General features: G+C 43.6%; 1 protein-coding gene across 5 annotated transcripts in view; it reads right to left on the bottom strand.

Annotated features, from left to right (window-relative positions):
• The window catches only part of grin2ba (glutamate receptor, ionotropic, N-methyl D-aspartate 2B, genome duplicate a), a 136771-nt gene that overhangs the window by 92074 nt on the left and 22598 nt on the right, over positions 1-22099 (bottom strand). For all 5 annotated transcript variants that reach the window (XM_019358152.2, XM_013270153.3, XM_025906790.1 and 2 more), the window contains exon 4: positions 8042-8680. In XM_019358152.2, coding sequence (XP_019213697.1) covers positions 8042-8680 — 639 coding nt within the window. The remainder of the gene's footprint in view (positions 1-8041; positions 8681-22099) is intronic.

The raw sequence follows: 22099 nt of genomic DNA, 5'->3' as shown, positions 1-22099 counted from the left end.
AGAGTAAAACAGCAGAACATTACAACCTGATAAATGAAAAGGCCGACAAATCAGCGTTCATCGTCACTTTTTCTCTTTAATCAATCTTCAGGTATTAAAATAAATTAAAAATCGCAGAGTGAAAAGTGAGTCAGGTTCAGAGAGGGAGAGGTGTAGAATGAAAAGTTATGGAGCAGGTTTAAAAATGGCCACATTCTAAATGGTCGGAGTAAATTGAGACCAACAGGGTTAGAAAATAGGACACATAAATTTAGGGCTCTCGATATTTTTCACTACCTCTTCCTAGCTCCCTCTCTCGCTCGAGGAAAGGAAAGGGGAACACACACACAGTGGGCTGTCACATTTTCTAAACCAGGACAATGAGAAGGTAAGAACAGACTACCGAGGGGACATTTCCATGCAGAAATTAAGAAAACTTTCTATAGTTTTGGATTTATTCTCTTCAGTGTAAAGCTGGGGTGTCAAATATAAGGCCCGGGGGCCAGAATAGGCCCAGCAAAGACTCCAACACGGCCCATTGGAGTGTGTTGGAAAATGTAAAGGAGGGCACAAAGTTGGGAAATTTAACCTTATTTGAAGAAGTTTTGCAGCTCCCCCATACTTCATACTAATTAAGGTAATAAAGTAACAGTTAAACAACCAAATGGCTGTTTTTTCACTGTCAAACTGAGAAGTTTCTATTTTCTTACAAAGGGTCCAGAGTTACAAAACAAAAACTGTTTTATGTGAATTGACCAAAACTATCTGTTTTATTTTTATTTTAAGTCTGGGCAATGACATGCCAGAGTTTTTATGCATTATTGCACATTTATTTCTTATAGTTTAAGCCCAAAAAGTCATGCTGGCAGATTTCTTTCATTTATTACAGCAGTATTTCTTTATCATGAGGCATACAGTTGAAATTGCACTTCTTTTTTCTACGTTATGATATCTCAGGGATTAAAAGTGTAATTAAACTTCTTTACACTGGCAGAAAGGGCGAGTTACAATGGTCTGGCCCATTTAAGATCAAAGTAGGCTGTATGTGGCCCACGATGTAAATTTCGGGATTCAGCTGAGCTTTTATATATGAGTTCAATGAGCATTTTTTTGTGTAACAGTAAAAAGTATATATACAATCTCAAAACACGTGCAAAGTTCCAGAAAAATTAATTTCCCAGTAATCTTTTTGCATTTGAAAGCAGCCGTTTGGGACACTGCTACAGGCACACAGACAGTAAATGAGCTGACCGAGATGCACCTGGGGATGAAACCCAAAAAACAAAAAAGGAAAAGAAAGTAAAGAGAACATATCCGGGATGAAAGGATAGATCAGAAAGCTGTTAGATGGGGTTCAATATGCTTTGCTGGACACAAAAAAATAATAAAATCCACAAATGAATTGAACAATTAGAGGCGAGGGACACAAATGAGAGACTGGAACAGACAGAAACAGAATGGAGGGGGGCAAGAAATAAAAACAGACAAAGAGAAACTCGGAGAGAGAGAGAGAGACGTCAGGCAGAGGAACACTCGCTTTTTAATTCTCTTATCATTTACAAATTGCTCCTAATTGCGTCTATGTTTTAGCGAGGACGCGGTCCTGCCAAGCCGAACGGCACATTACATTAATAGAGTACAGGACCTCGGTGATTGCTACAACAATAGGTGCTATTGTAGGACATTAATTGGGAATATAAATGCAGAAACGTTTATGTTCAACCGCCCCGGATAAAAACCCCAAGAGTGCACGGTGAGCGCACAGAAACGACGCCTAAACATGTCTGTTTCTTTTGGGGCCCAAAATTTGAAAGAACAGCTCCTCCTAACTATAGGGTAAAACATAAACACAGAGAATGACCGGAACATGCTTCTTCGGAGGTACGGGCGTTAATTGCACCACTGAATTCCCCCTTGGCGCTGTGATTAAATGGTTCAACTGGCTTACTTGCGCACTCCACGGCAATTACGCCTGGCTCCGGTTCAACATCAGCCCGGTCTCCTCTGAACACAAAGGCACGCAGACGGGGACGACTCGCGCTCGTACACGAAATTGCTCTCTCTCTCTCCCCTCACAAAAGGCTCGGGACACCCGCAGTGCAAATGACCACGTTTGGAGCGGTGAAAACGGCTGAATTATTTGGGCAAAAGTTAATTGATCGCATCCTGCTGTTTGGCTTCTGAAGAAAGCTGCCAGTCGCACAATGGATGTGAGGGAACAGACTTGTTTGTGTGCCCGAGCGCCCGAGCATCCCCCCGTGGATGCTTTGTGTGTGGATGCGATGGTGTCGTGGAAACGGTTTAGAGTTTCTTAGAATATCTGTTTAATATGCATCCATTAATCGGCCTTGTGACACATGTTACTGTACATTTATGGGGGGGGGGGGAGCATGTGTGCCATCATTTTGCATCCTCCTGCATGTGTGCAAATGTTATTCATATTATATTACAGTTTCCAGTAATCAGGGTTGGCTGCGTTCCCCTTTTTCTCGTTAATTGCTGACGATCTTATAGCTAAATCCTATGCACAAGCAGATGCTATCTCCCTCCTAATCGACAACGACTGCCTCCTCCCTCAGATTGGTTCGCTATTCTTGTTGTAGTGGCCCTGGGGGTGATCGGCAACAACTACAGCTATTTGTGCCACTACAAAGCCGTACCTTCTAGACAAGCTGAGGAAAATAGCGCCGCATGTCTTGATAATATGAGCATTAGCCAGAGCTTTAGATCATGCTGATTACTGCAGTCCAACAGACACTGTAGTGCTACAACAAACAGGGTGGTGCTGGAAATCACTAGTGGCAAAAGGACTGGCAGCTACCGTCATGTTGGCTACATAAACACAAACACACAGATGCCTTTAGACCCGCACTTAAACAGTTAGATGAGTGCCTCTGTTTTCTCTTTTGTCTTTATCTTATCCAGTCTCTCACAGATGTGCGGCAGCTGTGCTCGATCCGTCTTCTTCTTCTTCCTCTTCCGTCCTCCTCCATCCAGGCCTAGGCAGATTCTCTTTTTGTTTGGATAGATGGCAATACCACTGCTGCAAACAGGTCTGTGTCACTCCCCAACTCCCCTGTCTCCCTCTGTTTTCTCAGTCATGTGGCCATCCACACAAAGCACTCATCCTCTTATTTATCGTCATGCCCTCCCTCTACCCCTCCCTCATTGATCTTACTCATTGATATAGATGTGAGTGTCTTAATGGAGGCTTAATAGTAAAGGTAAGGAAATCCCAGCAAGTTGATTCTGTTGTGGACACAGTGGGGTTTTTTGTTTTTTGGGGGGGTACCACGAATCTCGGGATGTACCACAATTCATTGTTCATGTTAACTTCATAGACAAATACATAAAGTTAACCAGGGAGGGACCAACACATACAGGGCAGTATTTAAGGTTTGACTCGTATCATCATCCACTGGAGGATAAACTGGGCATCATCAGGAGGCTACAACACAGAGCGAACACCGTCCCTGCCAGACACAGCAGCCAGGGAAGCAGGAGAACATCATATCAAAGAGGCCCTGAGTAAATGTGCTTATCCCAGCTGAGCGTTTAACAAAGCTGGGAAGACGCCAAAAGAAAGCTCCGGGCGATTCGGAAGAGAAGAAGAACGACCGCTGCCCAAGCCAAAACCATTGGTGATCCTTTATGTGTCAGGAGTATCGGAACAGCTGAGATGCATTTGTTCAAACCCCAAAATACTACAAAAACTGGTTCACCCCAAGGATCAGGTCCAACAGCATAAACTGGGCAATACCTTGATCGTGGTTTCTGGGATTTATATATCAACCTCTGACAAAGTGGATGGCACAAAATAGAAGAGCAACCTCATCAGGGTAAGACTCTGCTCTGTATTTATACCTAATATGCCTGTAAGTGTAAAACGGAGGTACACTGGTTTGAATGAGGAGTCAAAGAGTCCATTTACGTGAAAAAGGGAATGACCATCGTTGAACCAAGGAGGGGATCTAAGAGTTCATCTTTCACATGTACAATGTGGTGACGGTTGGTGGTCGGTTTGTTGGTGGTTCGATCCCTGGCTGCTCCAGTCTGCATGCTAAAATATAACAGATACTGAACCCTGAGTGTGAATTTTAGAAAACGGTTAGACATGGAAGAAAATGCTTGTGTGAATGAGACATGTATAAAGTGCCTTAATTCTTGAGTAGAAGAGTCATTTCCCGCAGGCCTCCTTGTATATTGAGAATCAAGAACCTAAGCTTGTGACTTAGGCAAAGGTTTTAGTTTTAGTTTAATGTCCTAATGAAACTGTGTACTGTTCATATGAGCCGGGACTGAAGGAGTCACTTGGTTGAGTGATGAAACCTTCTCCCACTGAAAACGCTGCTTCCTGATGAACAGGATCAACTATCTGGGAGATGTGAGTGCCCTTTGCCTTGATCAATCTCTCACCTTTCCCCTCTTCATCCGCCTTCTTCCTCATTTTGTGCTAATATGGACCCACCTGGATTCCTCCGCCCATGCCTTTCATCTATTTAACTCCACTTTCATGCTCATACAAGCTTACTTTTGTTAAAGTAATGCACTTACAACTAAGAGCTATTCGGAGATACACAACAAATGTGGAAGCTATAGTCCCACTTATTCCTGGATAATTCCTTCACTTGGAGCTTTTTGCTTGTTACGGATGTCAAACGAGTCTTAGTGTTTTGGGTAATGATCTCTGACTGTAGGCTATATCAAAGATGGATGTAACTGCTGTGATGTCACCTACTGCTTTGTGAAACCTTGACTTGAGCTGGAGTTTAGGATAAGCTCTTACTAAAGTTAACTGCACATTAAACCAGATATTTGGTGTTGTCCACGTGTGCACGTCTATTTTCATTTGCATCTTGGCCTTTTATCCAAGTGTAAGTTGCAGTTTTGCTCACTGAAAATTCAGCTTTTGAAAAAACTTCCACAGTAACGATGTTCAGTGTGATGTCACCATTAGTTTCTGAAGTCCTGTTCTGAAGTCTCGAGACGAGCTACTCACCATTGCCGTCTCAGCCGCAAAAAGCCGGATATGATGGCGAGTCTGACTGAAACCACTGTGTGCAGTTTCACACCACAGATAATCCTCCATTTTGAAACATAGTATCACCGAGATTACTAAAAAAGACTCCAAACGAGTGCGCTCATAAACTCAGCAGGAAAATGTTTGTGGAGGTCAGAACAGAAAGCCGTTTTCGCATAGACTTTTATAGCACGTCTTTGCGCACCCACAGGTATCGCCATCTGGTGGTCTTCAGATAGAATGCAAGTTTTTAACAACTTCAGCATTGGCGTCGTTTTTCCAACCCCAAAGCTACGTCCGTGTTTTCCACTATCTACTGTCTACTGAACATGTGATTCCATGAGGATCCGCTCACTTCTGGAGTCAGCCTCTAGTGGAAATTTAGGGAACTGCAGTTTCTGCTTTTTCTCAGCCCCAAAGCCCTTGGTAATGATACTGCTTTGTAAGTAACACTCATGCATGCATGAAAAAGACAGTATTTTTCTGATAAAGATCCAATTTGACTCTTCGCACTTACTCTCCTGCAGAGTGCACGTTTTATGGAATTATCTTGTACCAGTCCTGAAAACTCTCCTCTCCAGCACGCACTAAAACCCAAAACACAACATTCCCCACCTTCTCCGTCGTTTCCTGTTATCATCTTTCCTTGGATGTGTAATGAAAAAGGAGGGGTTATCCTGTCAACTGTAATAGCAGCATTTGGCCTTCAGTCTTGACAGATGCACTCATTTGTGTGTGTGTGTGTGTGTGTGTGTGTGTGTGTTTGTGTGCACACACGAGCATGTGATGATTAGGAGCCCTAAGATAAACGCCCCGTACTCCATCCCTATTTCCCAATCTTTGTCAGTCCATTTCCTTGAGATGCTCTCTCAGAAAAAAAAACACACAAATACCAAAAGCCAATTTTTCTTAAGCTCTATAACTCTGCCTTTCATTTTATCTTCCATACTTTATCGCTTTTTCTCCATCGCAGCTGTCCGCGAGAGAGGAAACTTTTCCCCTTCCTCTTCCTCTCTCTTTATCTCTCTCAGCACCTACCACTCACTTTTAGACACAGTATCCCCCCCTTCCCCTCAAGTCTGAATGGTCTTAAACTGACTACTTTTCTGCCCTCTGGCCACATCTGCCCGTCTCGTCTACAGGCAGCCCCCATCTGAACCCCACCTGATCCACGTCCCGCCTCTCCCTTCCTACACACTTTCCCTCAAAGTGGAATTTAGTCCCCTTAGTCTCATTTCCTCCCTCCGCTATCTCAATTTCTCTATTTTCACTCCTGTATTTTGCGTTCCCTCCCTCTCCTGCCTTCTGATCCTTCTTTGCTATACTTTCGTCACTCCGTTGTCTCAGCCCATTAGGCAGACACAAATCCGTTCGGGGACACTGAGCCTTGGCGCAACCTCGTCCCTCCTGACTCCCCCGGACCTCAGCGCAGCCAGGAGGACGTTCTCAGGGGAGGCGGTCTCTGGCTTGCGGTTGGGGGAAATCCATTTAATCCTTCTCCACAAAACGCTGCTCTTTTTCCGCCGCCTGGTGCACTTAGGGGCACGTGCACTTAATTAACAACACCGCTGCTGCACACACACACAAACATGCTCACACGGGCCCATTCCTTCATTCTCGTGGATTTTCTTCAGCCTCTGTCTTTGCATTCGGTGAAGCACAAATAGAAATTTTAATATTTAACACAGCTGGATGACGATTGGAGTTCTTGAAATGATTTATACAGTTTCTTTTCTTTAAAAAAAATGTGATTAGCAGGTCTGGGTGTGGGGGTGCGTGTCTGTACGAGGACTGAACTGTGAGCATAGATGTGTCCGCCGAGCAGCAGTGTCTGCTATTGAAATGGAGCAGTTTTAAATGGGACCGGACGGTTCTCTGACACTTCGCTCCTTAGAGCTCTAATGAGAAGGAACAGAGAGAAGAGTTTCAGTGGTGGCCGCTGGCCTCGGCGTGTCACTGCAGCTCACATCTCTGCTGGCGCAACGACCTGTTGCCACCAAGAGGGTACGCAGACAAACTAGAGGATGAGTACATGAAGACGTGGATGGCAGAGATAAGACTGAGACGCCAGGTTTCACTCTCCATCATAGATCTATACTTTTTTCCTTAACTGTGTGGTTTTTTTTCCCAGCCAGTACGAAATGAATGAGCGGATTTTGAGAAGCGGAGTCCAAATGCAGATCCCAGGCGGACACAGATAAAGCAGCAGCAGATTGTTTTATCCCATTAGGCAGGGGCGTAGTAAATAGGCAGAGATCTAGCTCTCTATTCTGGTGCAATCTCCAGCTGATCCTGTCACTGGCATCAGCTCTGTTGGCACTTTGTCTTTCAAGTGAGACACCCCAGCTTAGCATTGCTGTCTGTCTGTCTGCATGTCTGCAAACAGGAACAGGAAGGTGGTGGAGGAAGAGTCATGAAGCCCTCTGTTACAGTCAAGCTATGCTTTCTCTGTTTTATCGAGGCTTCATAATAAGAGGCCACGAAAAGTGCTTTATGTCGTTTTAAGTCACACTTGCACACATGAATAGTGCAGAACCACAGTTTTTTTACTCTTACTACCAAATACAAACTCACCTATTTTGATAGCAGAGGTTTAAGGCCGGGGTTGCTTTCCATCGCCAGTGTGAGTGATGTGTGTAGGCTAAGTCTGGAGACTTTAAATCCATCTTTTGTTGATTGGAAAACGTAATCAGTCTGTGACAAGATTTCACAGGGGGAAAGCAGCAGGACCAGCGTGATTGACAGCAGCCAATCGGAAATGAAATGCAGCTGAGATTTAAGGTTAGAGTGAGGACTGGCCTTGTGAGAAGCAAAAACAGCGTTAGCTTCTCCTCTAGAGTGCCAGTTTGATAAGTTGTCTGTACTGGTCACCCAATAACAAGACAAGAATTGAAATGGAGGTGTAAGTGTGGTTTGGCATAATTGGATATTTTGTATTTTCTTTTCATGTGAGAGCGGCACTTAATATTAAGACACCACCTACACATAAATGGTGCTAATTCCTTTTTACAAAAGCTGTCCTCTTGTGTGGAAGTGACCTACCTTGGCAGCCATGATCATGGAGGAGCCTCCGCGTACTCCGAGAATGGGGATATGCGTCTGGGCTGAAATGAAGTCCAGGATCTGGGCGATGGCCTCCTGGTCAGTGTCATCCCCAAACACCACACCCTGTAGCCAGTGCTCCGTCATGAGGTCGCAGATGCTCTTGATAATGCTCTTAGGGTCAGTCTCATTCATGGTCAGCACTTCGACATTCGGCGCCATGTGAATGAAGTCTTCCTTCTCTCGGGCCCCGGCCAGCGCCACTTCACTGGAGTTGCCCACCAGGACGACAGCGATGCTGAAGACGTGCAAGATGTTGGGCAGGGCCATGTGGTGGGGAGGAGGCTGAGGGATGGGAATATAGTGGCTGCCACCGCCTCCTCCGCCGGGCTTGTCTCTCCGTGAGTGGCAGGCCGGGGGCAGGTGGAGAAGGCAGAGGAGCAGGAGGAGGAGGGACAGGCAGAGAGACGAACCGGTGCGGTGGTGGTGGAATGGCGGCGGGGGTGGATGTAGGGTTCGGACCCGTTCTTGCTCCTGAGCAACCGAGGGGGTGCCAGAGCAAGCCCTGGCATGGCCGCAAGGTGGGGAGCAGCCGCGGCATCCGCAGACAGGCATGGTGTAGGAGTGGGAGAGTAGTACCTGCCGAGACAAGGAGGAGGAGGAGGAGATGGAGATAGGAAAGAGAAAAAAAGGAGGTAGGCAGAGATTTGACAAAACAAGATGACAGAGAAGAAGAAAAGAGAAAAAAAGAAGAGGGAGATGAAGAGAAACAGAGGTTAACAAATGAACTGCCAATCAGGGCTTGATGCATCATATGAATCAAAGCATAATTCAATGTCAGTTCAAAGAAATGGGGCAAAGAAGGAAGAGAAAGATCAAGACAAAGCTAACTTTAAAAGGAAAATAGAGATAAGAGATGAGGTCAGATTTCTGGTATGGATACACAGATCTGATATTTAATCAGAAATCGGACTGATGGCGATTCGAAAAGCTACATTTCTGCCTTCAGTTCATGCAGTGTTTACTCCACCCATCATCACTTCACACCGACTTGTAGGGAAGCTAACACTGCTTCAGTAACACTGACAGTGTGTTTTTCTATCCGGGTATGATTTTAGCACATTGGCAGCGTGTTTGTGGTCATTGTCATGCTGAAAATGAAGCTGCTGTCAATAAGATGCTTTCTCATGATTGTTCTCATGACTCATAGGTCAGTTTTCAATGGCTTAAAAATTAAAAAAATTAAAAAACATCCTCTGAAAATGGTTAAGTACAAGGACTGAAAGAAACAAGTCTGGTAACTACTGTGCATGACCACTTTAGAAATTAGAAGAAAGCCTGGATACTTGGAAGCAAATAAAGAAATAAGGGATGGCTGAAGACAAGCGCGAGCATGGAAGTTTAGCGGTATTTCAAACTTGCTTTGCTAAGAGATTCTGTTTGTTTGGAGTAGTTTGAGATTTAACTGTAAACTAAGTTCAGGTGAGCTGACGTGACTAAAAATGTCTTGTTACGTTACATTAGGTGTAACACTTGTTAGGAAGCACTTACACTTTATTATACTTGTGTTTCCTTACAGCATCAACTAAATCATTGCTTCCTTCACTTCACCTGTGAGTTGTCGGATCTATCTTGTGTATACGGAGGTAAACAAACACTGAGAGCAGAGAAAAGAGGAACCGCTGCAGCAGTAAATGGGAGCAAAGCAAAAAAACTGAGTTAGAGTGAAATGAGTTCAAATGAAAACAGGTGAATAAGCCAAATACAGTTTTTGATTTCAGGTGTTTTTCATGTATTGTTTTACTAATAAAATCAGTAAATATATTCTTGGATGTAATGATTTTGTTTTACAACGCTGTGTAATATCAGCAAAGATCCAAACTGCTGGTCACTTCAACAGTTTATAGAAATATTTTATATTTCATCTTAAACATAAAGCACTGCTGTAGCTCCGCCCCCTCTCACTCACCCACAGTGCTGGTTGCTGTTGCCATGATATAGCTTTGTTATATTTATCTTTTAATGAATATCTAGTTTAAAAAAATAGAGGATATTGATTAGTATTCCAGTATCAACACTAACAGAGATACACGCGACATAATGGAGCACAGTTCAGAGTTTTCAAGTATAATCTCACAAGAATCAATTATTCATGCGGACTCCTGAAGCAGCACTATAATATAAGGATGATATAAACTCTCCCTCCAGATGAGACGCCTGAGAGTGCAGCAGAGGGAAGGAAGGAGGAGCGAGCAAACTCAAAAACCATAAAGGGCAGATGGAGGGAGAGACGGCTCCTCGCCAACTTCAGCTGACTGACTAACTGTCTGGAGCGAGATGACTGACACGCCGACCTGAGACGAGGACAAACCGACTGACGCCGGAATTGATTAAGGGATTGACGGCAAAGGTGCTCGGAGCAGCTCGCGAGGCTTTGATATGATACCCGCCCACCTCACTCAACCCCTATTGGCCTAGTTTAAGCACTTTCACTCGTCTGCTGTCCGTCCCTCCATCCTTTCACCTCCCTCCCACGTTCTACTTGACCGTATCTCTCTCTCTCTTGCCTGCTGTCTGATTCCCTCTTCCCTGCGCATTATTTATAGAGCTTTTCATTAACGAAGATGCAGAGGGGCCAGGTGAGCGACCGAAGGAAAGGAAAAGAGAGAAATCGGCGAGATCCAGAAATGATGGGAGGAGAGGTGAAAAAGACAGCTGGAGCGATAAAGCCGGACATGAAAAAGAAGATGTCTGTGTTCTCTGCGTGTTTACATCTGAGTGAGTGGGAGGGCATGCGTCCTCTTGAGCTTATCAGCATATAGCTGGTGTAGGTGTAACAGTCGGAGGGAATAGATGTTCACTTTGGTTTCGTGGGCAGACATACCCAGGGCGATGGGGGTGTAGTTTCTCATAAACTTGCTTCTGAGCGGTGTATTGTACATGACTGCCGCTAACAAGGCAGATGGAAGGTACAAAGAAGAACAAAAACCGCTAAAACAAAGCGACGCTGACAGCCAGTAAGACAGGAAATGACAGAGAGGAAGGACGAGATTGAAAGAGGGATAAAGGGACGGGCGCAGAGATGACAGAACAACTTCTTTAGCCGAGACTAATTGCTGGAGGTTCGTCAGCGCTAATTACAGGTCCCTGTGTTAATAGTCAACTGCACACCACTCTCCAGGAAGGACCCGAGAAGCGGGAGGGATGGATCGAGGGAGGGCTGATAAGAGGCACGAGGAAAGAAAAAAGGAGAGGAGGAGGGCGGGCAAAGGAAACGAAAAGAGAGGCAAACTGAGGAGGACCTCGGTGAGAGGCATAAAAGATTAAAAAAAACAGGAGAAAAATAAAAAGCAGGAGTGAGAGGGAACGATTAGAGAGCGGGTTGGAGGAGAAGAGGAGAAACAAGAGGAAAAAGACAGAGAGGGAGCAAGAGAGAGAGATGCCCTCTTTGAATCTGGACTTCTCTGGCAGCACTCTGTTTCCATGGCAACAATTAAAATAAGCCTTCATGCGCGCAGACACAGTTGATGGACACGGAGATACACACACGCACACTCACACATTTTGTAATAAGCATTGATCATATAAGTGCAGCAGAAGTCCAGAGCGCTGCTGCGCGTCCTTAAAGTGGGTGTAGTTCACACACCAACTTATTACCATTAACATGGAGACCTTTGATACAGCCGGCATGTGAACAAACACACACACACACACACACAATTACTTTTTTTCATCATTTTGCTCTCCCTTTCTCTCGCATCACATATATATTACCCTGCAGCCACACACACACACACACACACCCCTGGGGTACAGATTATATTAGCCAACGCGCCGTGTAACTCCAACGATCACTCAGAAAGATGAGGCCATTAAAAAGTGCCACAGCGAGCCGAAGCTTGTTTCACAAAGAAACACAAAAGGCGTGTATTAAACTGTAGATTACACGGACGAGGCTCCGCCACCAAATGACCCCAATTCGCCGTCGCCCGGCCCTCACATCTCACCCATCATTTGCTCCATTAGCCACACGAGTGCACATCGCTGCCATATCAGTTACACACGGATGGACCGTGGATAGCCTCCACCAGCTCAAGGCCACATAGGTTCCACCCCACCCCAACCCCAACCACACACACACACACACAAAGGGAAGAACAGTTTTAGAGGGAACCACCTATAAACACTCATCTTTCTTTGCAAATGAATACCTATCTTGTATATGTGAGTGTTGGACCGAACTGAGAAACTTCAGGGACACCACACGTTTATACAGGAGTAACTTGTCGTTCACAACGTAGGCCCGGTTTAAGTGTGCCCTCCTTCTTTGGCTCTAATGAGAACTTAATTTACAAAATGGACATCATGTTTTATTCAATAAGATGTGAAACTAGCATTAGAGACCATAAACCCATTTCAAATAGTGAGATGAGGTTGTAGATCAAGGAAGCTAAAGGATCATTTTCTCACAGACTTTTATGTAATTGCTCTTTTTGCAATCATTACCGGCTGATCATTAGAAAGAATGCAGACTTAAGGAGCTCCTGTTTTGGCTTTCCACCATGTTCATCATCTTATATACATTTATGGTGGGCACTTATACCGTTCATCACACACCAGCATAAACACACATATACTTTATTTTGTGTGTGTGCAGGTCAAGATGCTGAGGAGCCAAATATCTTCTGAGTATGCTGGAGCCCATTAACTGATCAATGGGTTAATTAACAGGAAATATATCAGCCTCTTTTATGATACTAAATTAAACTGTTATCGAAATTTTAAAATAGCCAAAGCTTAAAATAAGGTCCAGCAAATTTGCCTCTCAGGGACTTTGTAAAAGCAAACCATCCACTATCCTAATGACTGGATACTGATGATTGGTCAGTTGCAATACTGGTGTAATTTGCACAACATATTCTTATAGAGGATGAATTTATGCTTACGGTAAAATGCACAGGATCAAGGAGAGGACATTTCTTATAGTCACTATTACCTCCATCTCCATTGCTGTAATGCCACAAGACATTAGAGGCCTAAAGAACAGTTATAACAGTTCTTACGGTAAATGTTCATTCACCGATCGGTTCCTTGAGTTTGCTGGCTGCCCTCACAAAGAGGCTGCTGTACCAAAAACCTCAGTGTGATTGCCTTTAGTTGCCTGTAGTATGTTTGAAAAAATGCTGAATTTGTCTATAAGCACTTACTAGCTAACCCCGATCACTAGCAAAACTTAGAAAAGGAAATGGAGAACCTGTGAAGTAAAAGTGGTGCTTTAAAAACAATTTATTTCAAAAAGCAAAACTTTTACTTTGAAGGCAAACAGTCTCATTTTTCACTATGTTTTTCCGAGCAATAGCCAGCTACCTCCAGGTGTTTTTAGGTTGTTTTTCAGATCTGGTTAGGAACTATGGATGAATGTTAGCCTGTTGCCAACTCAGGCATATGTACAGCAATATTTATTAACTCTTTTTTTACCACTGGTGTGGCAGCAGGCCCAGCAAGCACTCTTTAAATGACTGTAACTCTGTTACAGTTTGTGCTAGAGACAAAATCCAAATGGTTTCGGAAAGAAGGGAAGACAAGCTTTACAGGGATGTATCACAGCAGCATAAGACACTCCCACTGTCTGAAAGAATTAGCCTGAACACAAACAGAAAAATAGATTTTACCATGTGTGCTTCACATTACAATCATTCCTCAAACATTTTGGGATAGAGAGAAAATTCAAATGGCTCCTGAAATTATAAAATAGGTCCAGGCAGCCTGTTTGATCCTTGGATGTTAATGGGTTAATGTGCATTGTCTCTGTTAAAAATAAAGAAAATAAAAATAAAATCAACCAGTTCGGGAATACACATTTTTTCCCCAAGTGATTTGGTGTTGCCACGGTGCCACTGACCGTTCCCCGGGAATGTGTGACTGGGGCCTCACTCAATTAGGCAGGAAGACACTGTTTCCAGTAGTTATGCATCCCAACCAAAAAAGCCTGCTGTTACTAAGTGTGCCCAAATGGCCAATAAACCGGGAAGAGTAGGCCAACACGGTGTCACAGTCGGCAGATTATGCAGACTGCACAGAGCATGATGATGAGGACCCAAAATGCAGACACAGAAAGCAGGCAGGACATAACAGAAAGCGAGGCTGTAACAAAGTACACAAGGCAAAAACACAAAGCCCCAGAGGAGAAGCACAGTCTGCAACATAAAGTCCAAAAAGGAACCACAAAGTATAAGCACGGGAACATTGATCAAGAAACCACATGGGACAGGAAAACAGACACTGAGAAAGACTAAGGAGAAGACACTATATATACAAAAAAGGGCAATGAGGGGAGGTGGACACAGCTGGGGAAAACAAGACAGCTAAACTGAATCAGAACATGAGTCAAGGGGGGGAGTAAAACTAAAGGCAAGGCACAAGGGACAAAATGACTATCAACATAAAGCATGAAAACGCCTAAAACAGAGACAGAGACTTAACAAGAAGACACGGGAGCACAGGGAAGGAAGGATAAACCGAATCAAGGAATGAAACATAAACAGAACTAAAACCAGGAACAACAACAAGACTGCAAAACTAAGAAAACCTGAGAATGTAAAACTAGATCAAATCAACCAGGAAATAAAAATCAAGCAGAAAATAAAGCCCATAACTCAAAACGCTGGGTCAAAGACATACGGCTCATACTGCTGCAGGAATTTGAAAGAGGAAGGGACGGAGATATTGTAGTGCCGTAATTGGCTTCCCTGCTCATCTTTTTGCTGTTATTTTGGGGTCTTTGCTACCTATAAATCACATGCTTCTAACTAACAAAGAGTCCACAGGGTAAATGTTACAGGGAAGGTCATGAAGCGGTCCAGTATGAAAAAAAACCCCAAACACACAAAATATGCAATCAGGAAAATTGTCTTTCCTGTCAATCAGAAAAGACAGTTTCTATTTAATATATATGACCGAACAGCAATCTGTTCCAATCACAACATATTCTCCTTTTGCAGCAATAAATCCACGCAGGACGGGAAACACTACTGCCAAGAAACGGTTTGTGTGCTTGCGGGTAGTATAATTGTGTGTATAGCTGATGAATTTAGTTTGAAAGGTTGCGAACAGCACTCGCAGTGGCCTGCTCTCTCCCTAATGCGTTTTTAGAACTGACATTTATGTCTTTTGTCCAAATGCAAGCCAGCAGGAAGAATTTCTCCTCGCCGCTAGGCTTTACTGAAGAGACGCCTTTTGATTTGGACTTGATCCGCCGGCACCTGACAATATTAGGAATATCTTTCGGTCGTTGGTAGCGTTTTGAGGATGCGAGCCCCTGCTGCCCCGGGGCATGTGACCAGGCCACATAGCGGGTCACCGCTCAGCATACTGATGAGAGGAGAAATCAGCTGGACGCCAGAATCGCTGCCAAACCTACAATACGTGAGCATGTGAAAGAAATGCTTGTCTAATGTGTGAACTCATTATAAACCTGCTCTGATAAATATTCATGCAGACTGTCTGTGCAGCCCACTGTGGAGGTGGAAGGTGCTGTGTGTGTGTGTGTGCGTGTGATTATGTGTTTGGACCTGTGTCTGAACATGATGTTCTGATGCAGCCACTCACCAGCCCCCTCAGCAAAGCAGACCGGCCAGGCTATGCAGTCACATGTTCACTGAGGATTCAGGACCAATCTACTGACATAATGGTCTCTATTTCCAGAAAAAGGGGACACTGAAGCACCCATCGTCCCCTTCCTCCCCAATTCCCTCCTTATCTTTCTTCCATTTTAACTCGGTGTAACCCTTTCGTTCTCTCGCTTTATGGTTTTGTCTGTGAACAATGCTTCCTCTCAGTTCTCCCACTTATCTCTCTCTTGTGCTCGCACTCTCTCATCACGCTCTTCTCATTATGTGGTAAGTGTCAGGTTTGTCGATGGCGTTATTTGCATGAAAACTGGAGGACAAAGGCGCCCGGTCATTTTTCACAATTATTGCCCAGTTTTGATATTTGGAAAGACATGCAGACGATGGCATTCAAATGCCTGTGGCGCATGTACATTATCTTAACCGCCAAGTCAGGCGTGCTGCGACGGCCTCATTTCTCCTTTTAATTGAAATAAGAATGTCGTGAGGAGAGGCTCATACGTCAGGAGCTGCAGCGCTTAGGATAAGCACCGGGAGTTTGAGAAATAGCCCGCTTTTGCACACTTGAGGCTACTAACGAGTGTAATTCGTTTGTCAGTCCGAGCTTGTGATTTCATTACAGCAAACAAATGTTCTGCAAGGGGAAAAGACTATTTTTAACAGCTGTAATCGAAGGCTGTTGAGTTGTTTGGCATCACATTGCGCGTTCTTTGTGATCCAAGGCTAAACCCTCAGGCAGCACCTTGCTGACAGGTGATGAAAGAAAACGTTACCTGGACAACCTCTTTGACCACACAGCAGCGAGACACGGGGGCGGTTGATCACACACACACAACTGGTGACACTGTGGTGGGTGGGAGGAACGGAGCAGACTACTCAGGCCTTAAGCTGAAATCCTTGTTACCTTCAAGTCTTTACTTAAAAATAGTTTATAAGTTTATTTCTATTTTTACAGGTTTGAGATTAGGTGTTGTTGAGGAAAGTAGCGGTGGGCCTTCTTTATCACCTTCTTCAGGTCTATGATTACGCCTCTGCATAGATTTTATACTGTATTTATAATTCGAGTGTATGTGTGTGTAAGTTTAGTTCTGTACGGCTTCTGCTGTTGTTGATGCTTTTGCTGTGAAGGTAGGTAGGCAGGTAGAGTACTGGGCAACCTAACTGATGTCCCCTCTGCAGAAATCCCACTTAGAGAGCCGCACTGTGTTATTTTAAGCCATTTTTGTCTGGACAAGATGTGGTTTGACATTAAAAGTGAATCTCTCTGTCTGCCTTTCTCTGCAGCTGCTGCAGAACTGGTGAGAAAGTCCTGCTCAAGGTTTATACTCCATTTTCTACACTGGCAGAGTAATGAGGTTCAGGTAGCCTCTGGAGCAAACTACTAATATTAAATTGTTGTTATTCCTTCATTTATTTATACAGATATGTAGGCAGTGTGTTTATGTTCAGTTACAACAGTTGTTATAATTAGAGCCTGAGTGATATGATGAGTTTCAACATATCAGTCATTGTTAAGTGAAAATTTCAAAAGTACAGAAGAGAAGAGAGAAACACCCTTCAAACCTCTTTTGATGTTGAGCTTGCATAGTTTGTCCACCAGGGGGCTCTCTGCAACTTCCCTGCTGACAACAGGTGTTTAGAGCACTACAAACATACAGCTGATCACAGCAGAGTTAGGCAAAGCCTAAACGAGCACTCCACCACTTGTTGCGATAATAAAGCAATATTATTTTTAAGATGCATTCTCATATTAACCTAGTAAGGACAACTACACTTAACAAATGTTAGAGAAATGTGTTTATTTTTCATGTGTCTGAAAGAAATTGGTTATTTTTAATTACCAAATATCTGTATTGCATCAGTTTTTAAAATCCTATATCAATCGTGCTTCAGCTATATCTCTATATCGATAGATCGATAGATCGATAGATAGATAGAAACATGTTATTGAATAACAGGCTACAGTATAAGCTATAGGAAGATCCTAATAAATCATTATTAAATGTATTATGATTTTGAAAATTTGCAGTAAATTGCTTAAGAATGGATCCAATATGACGAGTTAAAATGGAACTATAGCTGTTCTGGTTAAGTGACCATAGGTACTGCACTGGATGCAATAAGGTTAGCCCTTCAGCAGATCATGCAGTTTTTCCTCCAGTTAAAAGACTGCTTAAAGTCACTGTCCTTAATGAATTGATAATAGTTTAAGGACATAAACTCCAGCCACCCAAAATTATGTGTGACTGGTCACAAAAAGCAGAAAAAAACCCTGTAAATACTGAACCAAAGAACTGTTTAAAAGGCCAAGTTAACACTGGATATTTACAACTATCCATCATTATTTCAAACTTCAAAGCACAGAAGCGTGTCACCTAGTTAATTATCCTGTCTGTGGATTAAATGTTATGAATTTAGAATCCACTCCAAGCTTCTGTGCTTCTGCTCTCCACTAGATTATGCTTTGTATCCAGAATACAAGGAACTTTTTACTTTATCTGGCTTGATAATATTAGACACATACTCTTCATTTATGTATTGTTCATTCTAGCTTTATAAAGGTGTCCTGCTGAATCACCCAATATAAGGTGACTGTTGCACACTATCCATGCATCTACCCACCGCTGCTTGTCCGGGGTTGAAGACAAAGACGGTTTGTGGAGACACAAGTCCAGGTAGCATCCTAAACAGATGCCGTTTGACGTCAAAAGAATAGTGGCCCTACTCTGAGCCCCTCCCAAACAACTGAGGTCCTCACTCCATCTCTCAGGCTGAGCCCAGACAGCATTCAGAAGAAGCTCATTTTCGCTACGACCTCATTCTTTCGCTCATTACCCACAGCTCGTGGAAACAGGTGAGGGTGGGAAAGCAGATCATCCGGTAAATTGACAACTTCACTTTCACATTCAGCTTTCTCTTCACCACAGCAGACTGGTCTGTCAGTCTCCCGCTTTGTCCTTTCCTCACTAGTGAACAAGACACTGAGATACTTGGGACAGCAGCTCATTCCTAACTACCCTTTACTGATTGAGAACCATGGATAGCCAGAATCTCCTAGGTGGTAATTCTCATGTCAACAGCTACAAACTGCCCCACTTCAGCCTGGTTGTTCCTCAATGAAGCCAACAGAACCATATCATCTGCAAAAAGCAGAAACAAGATCCTGAGACCATCAGACAAATTCACAGGCTAACCTTTGTGGAGACCAACACCCACTGGGATTGCATCCAAACCAAGTTCTCATTAAAGTTGTACCATCAGGATCAGTACCCTCTCCTTGTTTACAAATTAAACGTGGCTTTATTGACCCTTGAAAATACTTAAATATTGTGCACTATAGTCAGAATTCTAGTTCTGGACTAAGATACAGTAGAGGGACTATGATATAGCCAAAACAGACATATAGCTTATGTGAGGTGTAGTACAAAATTATTATTTTTTAAGTTATGAAGCTTGTTTGGCTGAATAGAAAAGTTATTGATACAATTACAGTTGTGATAACACAAGCGCCGCCACTTGAAATTGTTGCCTTTCTTTAAATATCTCAACAGAACTGTTCTCAAACCCCAAAAGTACATTATTCTAAAAGTTATAGTCTCTACTAAACTTTAGATTTACTTTAATTTTCTAACATTTTTCTTTTTTTTCCTCCTAATGCAAGTGAAATCTCTGACCGACTGTAACTTGAAAAAGAACAACTGCAAGAGGTGCCCACAGATCTTTTGGGGGATTCTTGGAGACTTCACTTTGCATTTATCAGCTGGGCCGCTAATTCGGAAAGATGAACATTCCTGTCATTTGTTTTCAAATGTATGCAGCTTTAAGTTGTGCACTTCAATTGAATATTTCACCATTACTAAGAACCCTGTTTCCACAGGATGTGCTTATTTTTTCATATGACTGTAAGTGCAGGAGCAAAACTTTGCTACTTCAGGATACAAATGATGCAACTGATACCAAATATTGCCTGTAACGAAGTAACCACGGTGCAGATGTGCTTTCCATTCTCTCAGCAGCTGCTTCTGGCAGTTTGCAGGCCACAGGGTTGCAGAGTGAGTCCACAAACCATTCAAGGAAGCTCCCACAGGAGGCAGTCCAGTGAGGGAAAGAGTACGGCAACGCCAGGGCCCCATACTCCCTTGGCTAATTTACTGGGCAGAGACAGTCACAATGTGAAGCATTTCCTCATCGTTTTGTGAAATGTGGCAGCTGTTGAACGGGTACAAGCGCCGGCAGCTGTTTGATGATGTGCTGGTACTTCAGCTGAGGGAGTCAGACGCAGGGATAATGCATGATCAGCTTGCTCATCCACACATCTCCCATCAAGCCAAGGGTCACACCGGAGTGAAAGCAGTTTTGCCTCTAGTCTCGGGTGGTGTGTGTTTATGCATGTTCGTGCAGGCCGTGTGTCCTTGTAGGCATGTTTCATGTTTGCAACTAAACATCTTCCAACTACCATCAGCTGTTTATTTTTGCATATCAAGTCTCTTATAGACACGGAGACACTTAAATACTTCAGACTGACAAATGTGTTTTGACAACACTCAGGGAGATAAGCGCTTGGTCTCCGGGATCTCTCCCTGGGACATGTTTCTATTTACACCTCCTCCACCGCGCACAAGAGACGCTTAATCTTCCCCGTGATTTGTGGCTTCATCTCCAAAATCCCTTTTCTCCACTTGTTCTTTTTCCTCTTCCTTCCTTACTTGTCTCTTACTTCCCGTCTGCTTCCTTTCATCTATTCGCCTTCTCTCCCCTCTGACGCCGTACATCAGCATTAGCGCTTCAGCCCATGTGTCATTGTGAAAGACCTTTACAGCAGCATTCATATGGGTGCAGTTACGCAGCAGACTGCATTGTTGTGGAAACGCAATGCTAAGGATAGGAAGAGCGCGATGCATTGACCTCCCCGTGCCAATAACAGCGCTGTAATCACTTTAAATGTGTTTTATTGTCAGCTTTTCGCAGATTAGAGCCACCAATAATCTGTCCTCCTCCGTCCATCTCATTCCAAGCTGTTATTTTTGGCACCGGGATTCTGCCTTTTTGGATTAGTAGGAGTGCAAGTTTTGGGGTTTTTTTCTTCTTTTATGAGAGTCGTTATGTGTAGTGAGGAATAACAATATTGTACAGAATGATATCTACATGCTCCCCTATATTGTGGGGATAAATAACCTCAGGTGGATGTTTTGCTGGAACCATTTCTTTTCTTTTCTTTTTTTTTAAAGGGACATAATGTGTCTGCACGCTCTGAATCTGCCTCTTCAAGTGGAAATAAAAATCTCATGGGAACAGTTGGATACACAAAAAGCCAAGCCCTGAAATATGCTTATGCAAGAACATAGCCTAATCCACAACTGTACTATGTCTAACGAGTCTGCCGATACAAGACACACTACTAACGCTGCAAAAAGTAGAGGACGATAAATAGTGTGCATAGAGGTAAAATTTTGTGTTCAGGAACTTTAGCACACTTTTATTTCAGTTGTTTACAAAAGGAAACTTGATAATTGGTCAGCTGACCTCGCAAAAGTACACAGAATAGCAAAGAGGTTATGTAAAAAAAATCATCGAATAATCCTTTATAGACCTGTCTAATTCATACCACCTAGGCTAACACACTCTAGAAGAGCTATATTTCCCTGCTCTCCCCTCAGGCTGAATATTGACTGATGACTTTCATTTTCGGCTATCAATTCATGTTGCTAATTTTACACATTTCAATTAATTCCAGGTATTCTAGCGCAGCAGTTGCTATGATTAGAAGCTCCAGGAGGGTTAGGTTTTCTCTATCTCGGGGCTTTCTGCTGTTTTTCCAGTAAGAGCTCCAAATGCACATATGCACATACACATACATACAGACCTCATCTCCGGCATTTTTGTTTTAGGTGGGGATGATGTTTTTTCGCATGATCATCACAATTTACTTGCAGGCCTAAGGCTGTCATGGCTGTCTCTCTTGCAGCCTTCCCGGGCTGCTTGTGCCGAGCGCCTCTCTCTCTCTCTGCTGCAGGATGATGATGAGACTCCCCACAGGGATAATGACATCTAAGAGCGCCTCTCCAATGGATGTCCCCTGGATTTAATCGCACCCAAAGCTCAGCCCGGGAGAGACATGCACCCAAGAGACAGCAGCAAAAACATTACAGACACGCAGAGACAGGCAGCTTTGCTAGTTCGACAGGCAGCAGCCGCTGAGATGCACAAAGAGGCAGAGTCGGTCAGACCGGCCAGCTCATCGGCAGACATCCAGCAGGAATGGAAGCAGACAGGAACAAACACACTGCCACAGGTGAACACCTAAGCGTAGTGGGTGGCACCACAGTGAAACTGCTCTCTGCAAAGCTAAGACAGCTTTTTTAATCCAAAGAACAGTATGACAAGATGTCTACTGATGCAGCGATCAGCCACAACATTACAACCACCTGCC

Source organism: Oreochromis niloticus, linkage group LG4 (genome assembly GCF_001858045.2).
Source record: "Oreochromis niloticus isolate F11D_XX linkage group LG4, O_niloticus_UMD_NMBU, whole genome shotgun sequence".
Classification (NCBI taxonomy): domain Eukaryota; kingdom Metazoa; phylum Chordata; class Actinopteri; order Cichliformes; family Cichlidae; genus Oreochromis; species Oreochromis niloticus.
The sequence above is the reverse complement of the archived record's forward strand: the minus strand, read 5'-3'. Positions and strand labels throughout refer to the sequence as shown.